At 40.4% G+C, this 8,846-nt stretch overlaps 1 protein-coding gene across 1 annotated transcript in view; it reads left to right on the forward strand.

Moving 5' to 3' along the window:
* The window catches only part of heatr5b (HEAT repeat containing 5B), a 227,685-nt gene that overhangs the window by 55,546 nt on the left and 163,293 nt on the right, over positions 1-8,846 (forward strand). The window contains exons 10-11 of the mRNA XM_084321947.1: positions 844-1,094; positions 6,682-6,793. Coding sequence (XP_084178073.1) covers positions 844-1,094; positions 6,682-6,793 — 363 coding nt within the window. The remainder of the gene's footprint in view (positions 1-843; positions 1,095-6,681; positions 6,794-8,846) is intronic.

Raw genomic sequence — 8,846 nt, forward strand, 5'->3', positions numbered from 1 at the left:
GATCGAATGAATGAAAACGTTATTAACGATTGCAGAATGGGTACAATACAGTACAGCTCAATACAACAACAGTGGACTGGGGGACTTTTTTACATAAGGGTCCTCCATTTTCAATTCATCAAAACATTTAGAGACATACAAATATACAGTAGTTTCATAAAAATGCTAAAATGCTATTTATTGATTGATTGATTGATTTAAAACTTTATTAACATATTGCAGAATGGGTACAGTACAGCTCAATACATACAATTGTTAAGGGGATGCAGACCAGAGAAAGTCTTTCGTCTTGTTTACATCAGGGTCCCCCATTTTCAATTAATCATATTTCATATCTAAATCATATAATATCTCATTGCTAAATATATGCAATATATAATCTAATAATCCAATAATCTAAATCTAATATATAATATAAAAATGCTAAATGCATGGGTATTTTATTTAGTCTTTAATGTTAGCTTGCAAACTCAAATACTGTCTTGGTAAGCCTCATAATGAATTGTTTGGGGAAAAAAAGAAAAACATTGTGATGTGTATCGTGTATCGCCGAAAGGTCAGAAAATATCGTGATATCATATTTAGGCCATATCGCCCAGCCCTACGACTGCTGTTACCTCAAGTACCGGAGGGGACTTGTGCTATGTATGACTTAGTCCACATTGCAGCCGGCTTGTGGGAGGCAAGAAACAGCGTTCGTGACAGGGGAGGGTTGAATTGGATGATACGAAATTGGGATGGGAGAAAAAATATAGAAAATAGGAGAAAAAGTGGACCAAAAAAAATTACTAAATGTAGATGTAGACTAGTGGTAAGAACCCCCCTGCTCTCTGCCACCCCCAGGCCTCCTGGAGACGGTGACCTCGGTGCTGCTCCACCCCAGCATGGCGGCCCGCCTGGCGGCTGCCTGGTGCCTACGCTGCGTTGCCGTGGCGCTGCCCTATCAGCTGAGCCCGCTGCTGGACCGCTGTGCCGAGCGCATCAACAGCCTGAAGAACTCCCCAGAGGCGGTCAGCGGATACAGCTTCTCCATGGCGGCCCTGCTGGGAGGAGTGCACCAGTGCCCCCTGGGGATCCCCCATGCCAAGGGCAAGGTCTGTCGCATCTGGAGCCACATTATTCACTCTTTCATTTACTCACTCATTCATTTACTCATTCATTCATTCACTGATTTATTCACTCATTCACCCACTCACTCATTAATCTATGTATGCCTTCTGAGGATCCCCCACACCAAGGGCAAGGTCTGTCACCTCTGGGTCCATGTGCACGTTACTTTATTCACTCTTTCATTTACACACTCATTAATTTACTCATTCATTAATTTATTCACTCACTCATTCATTTATTCACTCTTTCATTTATTTATGCCCTCTGGGGATCCCCCACGCCAAGGTCTCACCTGGGACTGGAACCATGTGCACGTTCATCTTTTCACGCGTTCATTTACTCACTCATTAACACTTTGGCGACCACAGTCTTGCGCCGATTTATAGGCCAGAGGACAGAGGTTTGTTTACAAACCGATGTACTTTCTAAGAGCTATATATATAATTTATAGTATTGCTATCTGTCCATTCTCATTGTCACTTGAGTGCATAAACCGTGCCTTCATAATGGCTTAAAGAAAATAAAAATCCATCGGTTGGTTGTCATTTTATAGCGTCGTGAATATAAGGTTTATCGCACTTTTCGTTTCGTCTTTTTTCTTGGGAGCTAGATAATAGGCTAAACGTTGGCGCCGTTATATCAAACGCCATTTCTGCTGTACATATACGAATGAAATAAAACAAACTGCGTAGCATCCGGACTATTACAGAGCATCTATGGATGAAATGGGGGCGGCGGGGAACGCCGATTAGTATTATTGATTAGCAATACAGTGTGCGTTCAGGTAGCCAAGCTGTAAAGGAATGTGAATCACTACCCACTTTCAAAAACACTCTCAAAAAACACCTACGTGAGACTGCAATTCGAAACTGGCCTCTACAAATGTCCTAACCTAGTTGTACAGTAAATTACCAAGTAAGGCTTTGTCAGTATTCCAATGTACAGTGTAAAATGTGTGTGTGAAAGTCTTTCTCTGGTCTGCATCCCCTTAACAATTGTATGTATTGAGCTGTACTGTACTGTACCCATTCTGCAATATGTTAATAAACTTTTCAATCAATTCAATCAATCAAATGTCACTGATCGATCACGTTAGGTTTTAAAACAATGTCCAATCCAGCTGTAATTTGGGGGAATAGTATCCTACTGTCAGGCCATGTGATCGCCGGCAGCATTTCATCATTAGTCATCGGAATCTGGTAGATCGATATGTCCATTGGCTAATCATAAATCCCATTATTCCAGGCTGAAATATGCGTTCGGTAACGGGATAAAAGATGGAGGGTCTTCGTTTGGAACCGAGGCTCATATGACAGTGAATTTTTTTTTCAATTGCCCTCAATGATACTGCAGTGGAGCGATGGCGCCCCTAAGCGGATCTGGCCGGTATTGCACGTTTCGAAAATCAAATATGTGGGTAGGTGTCCTGCATGTCGATCGCGGACGTTAATAGCATTATAAATATGGAATAAAACAATAACAACTCGCCACGAGTTAACTCGTGGCTCTGGTCCTCAACGGGTGGAATCGAATCACGAGTTAACTCGTGGACGGTCCACATAGTGTTATTTTACTCACTCTTTCATTTATTCACTTATTAATTTACTCATTCATTTATTCATTCATTTATACACATTAATTTACTAATTTATTCACTCATTCATTTACTCATTCATTCACTTATTCATTCACTCATTCATTTACTCACTCATTCATTTACTCACTCATTCATTTATTAATTCATTCACACATTCACTCCTTAATTTATTCATTAATTTACCCACTCCTTAATTTATTCATTCACTCATTAGTTTATTCATTCATTCACTTATTAATTTACTCATTTGTTTATGCATTAATTCATTGACTTATTCATTTACTCATTAATGAATTAATTCACGTATTAATTTACTCATTCATTCATTCACTTATTAATTTACTCATTCATTCATTCATTAATTTACTCATTCGTTAATTTACGCACTCATTAATTAATTAATTTACTCATTCATGCATGCACTTATTAATTTATTCATTAATTAATTAAATAATAAATGTACTCATTAACCCATTCTCTGCCACCACTTTGATCATCCTAAACAGTCCTCTGCCAGCGCTATTTGTCTATGGAGATGTTCACCTGCTTTGCAGGGCTATAACCTTTTAAATTGTATTGCTAAATTGACATTACTATGGCCCATTCAACATCAATTATCTATCGTTCAGGATGTAGGAACGTTTTACTTTTTCATTCACACATTCATACTAAAATACCGTCTAGAGTATAAATATGTTTTTATCGTTTTCTGCAGTATTTCATAGAACGTGAGATATAGGCATAAATGCATATATTAGATTATCAAATGCAGTTTGATACCGATCCATGCTATATTAAAAATTTCAACTGTACATGGTCCTAAACGTCATGACTGATCATCTGCGGGTGAACGGAGGGGGGGGGGGGGGGGTGTCGTTTATAATTCAATGACCGACGTTAAATGATTTATGTAGTATGGGTGATATATTGATCAGAGCAGTTTGTATCGAAAATGATAAAGAAAAACGCTGAAACTCACGTCAGTCTCCTAGTAGCGTTGGGCGATGAGAGTGGAGCAAACAGATCCCAATTATGTGATGTTGATCGATGCGATCCATTTCCGGTTTGTATATTACTAATACACGTCCAAATCATGTTGATTATTGAGTTATGGCAACGATCCATATCCACGGTGTGTGTATTGAGTCCCGCAACGATAAACGAGTGGCCGGACGGAATAGGGAGACGCACCGGGATCACAAGAGATCCACTTCCGGTTGCAACTCGCCGATCAGCCACCAGGTGGCAGTATTGAAGCGTTGCAGAGTTGTGCTGGCTCACACAGCATCCGACAAGGCTCCGTGAGTGAAATATGAATACCATGGCGAAAATATGAAATTATGATCAGAATCACGTCGTACGCCATTATTGGCAGAATTCGCATGAACTTGAAACCCGTTGTACGATGTTATTGGCGGGGAAAGGGTTAATACGTTGCTCCAAGAAGAGTTAATGCTGGTTTCTAATTGGGTTACTGAAAACAAGTTAAAGTTAAATGTTTCAAAAACAAAGACTATCATCCTGGCCTCTAGAAATAAATTAAGAACGGATCAAGAACAAAATATTGTGTTGAATGGTGCTGCTATTGAGCAGGTTAGAGAGGCCAAGTTGTTGGGTGTGATTATTGATAAAGTTTGTTTGGTCAAGGCAAATTAATAACATAGTGGCTAAAATGAGTAGGAGTATTTCAATGATCAGAAGGTGTGCTCATCTATTGAGTGAGAAGAAAGTTAAACTAATATTACAAGCTTTAGTCCTATCCCACTTGGACTACTGCCCAACAGTGGGGGGACCCTGATGTAAACAAGACAAACGTCTTTCTCTGGTCTGCATCCCCTTAATAATAATAATAAATAATAATGGATTGGATTTATATAGCGCTCTCTCTTTACTCAGAGCGCTTCACAGAGTCCATTATTCGTTCATACACAGTCATACCGGTGGTGGTAAGCTACAATTGCAGCCAGAGCTGCCCTGAGGCAGACTCACAGAAGCGTGGCGAATAATCAACGCCTACGGCCCCTCCGACCACCACCAACATTCATTCACATGCATACACATTCATACGAGGCAAGTAGGTTAAGTGTCTTGCCCAAGGACACAACGGCAATGGGATGGACATGGTTAACAACTGTGTGTATTGAGCCGTACTGTATTGTACCCATTCTGCAATCTGTTAAATAAAGTTTTTATTCATTCATTCATTCAACAATTTGGAGCCTTGTAACATTTTTGTTTAATATTTATAAAATTGGTAAACCTAAGTCTTTAGAACTACAACCCACCAATACTAGACATGGCTATGTCACCAGACACGCCGTGGGTCTTCATTTTACTCTACCTCTACCAAGAACAAATGCACTTAAGACAACCGTAATGTATAGAGCTGCTGCATACTGGAATTGTATACCTGTGAAAATAATGATGATCAGCAACAAATTTACTTTTAAGAAAAAGTTGAAGAATAGGCCGGCCGGGTAGCGCAGCAGAATAAGCGTCTGCCTACCACTGCAGAGACACTGGGTTCGAATGCAGCTGTCAGCGGTACCTCCAGCTTGGTCGGTCATCCATACTGACACAATTGGCAGTGTCAGCGGGAGGGAAGCCGGTGGGGTGTATCCTGGTCGTTGTAAACAGCGACTCCTACAGGTCGGTCAGGGTGCCTGCACAGCGAGGGAGGGAACTGGGGGAGGTGTGATCCTCCCACACGTTACACTTCCCCAATGAGAGTCTTCGCTGTCAGCTGAAAAGAAGCTGCTGGCTGTCTCCACATGTATCGGAGGAAGCATGTGATAGACTTCATGGCTCCCTAGACCGGCAAGTGGGGGGGAAATGCGCGCAACGACCAGGAAGGAGAGGGGGGAATTGGCATAACGACTCAATTGGGATGGGAGAAAAATACAGAAAAAGGAGGAGAAAAAGTAGATAAAAAAAAAAAAAAAAAAGTTGAAGGATGATGTTATGAATGGTGAAATACAGTTGAGTTACTGATTTATTTAGTTAGTTTAGTTAGTATTGTATTTGTGGTTGGAGCCTTTGTGTGTGTTTTTTTGTGATATTTTTAAGATGTTGAGAATGTGCTTAGGCTAAGGTGTTTCTTGTGTTTTTATTGCTTTTTTGTTACTGTACTGTAATGTTTGTTGTAGGTTGTGTGTTAGGACCCCAGGAAGAATAGTATTTCACCCATGGGTGTAGACTAATGGGGATCCATAAATAAACAAATAAACATGTAAACAACAATGTTCATTTTGGATCCGCAAAATCTTTTTAAATTACATATTCATTAATCAATCATTTTCTTGGGGGGAAGTAATACTTTTATTCCACACCTTTCTAAAAGCTCTGTTGATGTATTATTAAAAAAATTCTATTTGTAAAATAATAAATCACAAATGGGAATATAAATGGAGAAACAACACAATTATCCTGTGTGTTAATCTTTCCCTGATTTGTCATCTGCATTACTGAGCCTTGTTTATTTTCCAGTTTCTGTCATCGTTTTCTATTTTGTTTTTAAGTTATATGATCTATTTTAGATGATCACCGGAAGATATTATATGCTGTGTCTCTCTGTGTGTCTCCTCCCAGAGAGAGGACCTGCTGCGCACGATATTATATGCTGTGTCTCTCTGTGTCTCTCCTTCCAGAGAGAGGACCTGCTGCGCACAATATTATATGTTGTGTCTCTCTGTGTCTCTCCTTCCAGAGAGAGGACCTGTTGCGCACGATATTATATGTTGTGTCTCTCTGTGTCTCTCTATGTCTCTCTATGTCTCTCCTCCCAGAGAGAGGACCTGCTGCGCACGATATTATATGCTGCTGTGTCTCTGTGTCTCTCTATGTCTCTCCTCCCAGAGAGAGGACCTGCTGCGCACGATATTATATGCTGCTGTGTCTCTGTGTCTCTCCTTCTAGAGAGGGGACCTGCTGCGCACGATATTATATGCTGTGTCTCTCTGTGTCTCTCCTCCCAGCTGGTGGTGAGCATGGCAGAGGACCTGCTGCGCACGGCAGCCCAGAACAGCCGTCTGTCCCTGCAGCGAACACAGGCAGGCTGGCTGCTACTGGGAGCTCTCATGACCCTCGGTGAGTCAAGTTTCACGTTCTGTTTGATTTGTCACATACATGTACATTACAGTGAAATACTTGGTTCTGTATGAGCCTCCTGAGATTGTGCTTCATACAGTAAAATAAGTCAAAAGAGTAAGGTCCAAACACTACAAGTAGTGCTGTCAGGTGATTAAAAAAAATTATCTAATTAATTACAGGATTTGTAATTAATTAATCTAATTAATCTCGTTTTAATCGCATAACCATTTTAGGCCTGATATTCTATATTCTATAATCATATTTCAATGTGTCCGGATGGCAGAATTCAGTACTGTATCTACAAAACCTTCTGTTTAATCATCTTCCATTTATTCATTTGCTTAGATTTTTCAGGTCTGGTCAATTTTAGCATAGTGTTATTCACAGTCAAAGATAAGAAAAATGTATTTGATATTCTCATTCGGTTCATTACAATTTACTCAAGCCTAGTAACAGACACAGTATTTCTGACACTGGGAATACATTCCCTGAGATCCATAGATCCCCAGAATCAGATACCAAGAACATGCAAATGGACCATATTAAAAAAAAGTCTGTAAATGTGTATTCTACGTTCTTATGGAATGAATGAATTAAATACATTTTGAGTTAATTTTCATAACGTGATAATTTGCTGTGTAATTAATTAATCCAATTAACGCAATAAACTGACAGCCCTATACAAGATATACAATATACAAAACTAAAGTACAAAATGCAAACATGCTAAAATGAGGTTGAGATGTAGTGCAAATATTTTAGTAATACATAGATCAAATATGGTATAGTGTTAAAAAGTAAAGAAAAAAAAAAGTTTAAAGTGAATGTTAACACATTAATTGCCAAGAACGAGTATACTCGTTATTGCCCGCCATGCGAACTCGTTTTTGCGATCGTTATTTAGTTTATTCGCTATATCTATTCATAATTTATGGCTGCAGCCTCTGCAGACCCTTCAGACCGTGTCTGAGCTGGCAGACGGTCAACACCGCCCTCTACTGCCTTGCGGAGCTATTGCACTCCATTGGAAATGGGCTGGTGTGTTCTCTGAGCCGTGGGGGCGGGGTTTAAATACTCAGGCGAGGCAGGCCTTTACAACGATGGCATGGGAGACTAACCCCGCCCGCCCGTTCATGTGTAACGCTCTGTAATGTCGGGGACACGATCGCTGTGTATAACTGGAATGGCGATCAGATAATTGGATTATTTTTTGCATTACATCAGAGACCAGGTAAGGACTCTATATATAAAACCTTGCGTTGATCTGATATTTCTTTCTCCCGCGATCAAAGCTATCTGTGTGGACTCTGTGTGTGCTTTCTACCGTTGGCTGCGGTGGGGGGTGGCGCACGCCCCGCTACGATGGCCATTTCATGTATGCACAAGGAGATATAATAATGATAATCTAGCGTTGATTTCAGGATGATTAGATAGTCAGCCGAAAAATTACAACGTGATGACTGGATTACACTAAAATGCCTTTTTCTCGTCTTTTCCTGGAATTACTCAGAATCACCCAAACCATACTCATATTCAAAACGGAAATGTACCGAATCTGTTTTGTGCATGTTGACGGGAAGCAACGCACTGACAATCGACGGGTGTATTAGACCCATAGCTATAATATAAGATATATTTTAAGCACTCGCAAATGTCGCAGTCTAAAACGATATCCATTGAATAAAGACCTGGCACTGAAGGGGGATCAGCGCCCCTTGCTGCTGGCGGTCAATGTGTTAAAGGTGACATGTACTATAAATGTCATTTTTCAGTCTCTAGCATTGTATTATAGTAATAGGAGTTCGTATCAATGTGTTTTAGTGTCTAAATACCATATTGGCGGATTGCTGTGATTCAGCTCAGCCCCTTTCCTCCTCCAGTAAATCAGGCCATTTTGATTTGAACGGCCGATATACGTCATACGGCCGCTGGGTAGCAGACAGTGATGTGATTGGCTCTGTGGTTGTAGCTAATGCCCGCCCACATTCTACCTAGACTGACACAGCGAAACCATTTCCTCATACTCTGCATGGGGAGAGAGAGAGAGAGA

Source organism: Notolepis coatsorum (assembly GCF_963971535.1).
Source record: "Notolepis coatsorum genome assembly, chromosome: 9".
NCBI classification, from domain to species: domain Eukaryota; kingdom Metazoa; phylum Chordata; class Actinopteri; order Aulopiformes; family Paralepididae; genus Notolepis; species Notolepis coatsorum.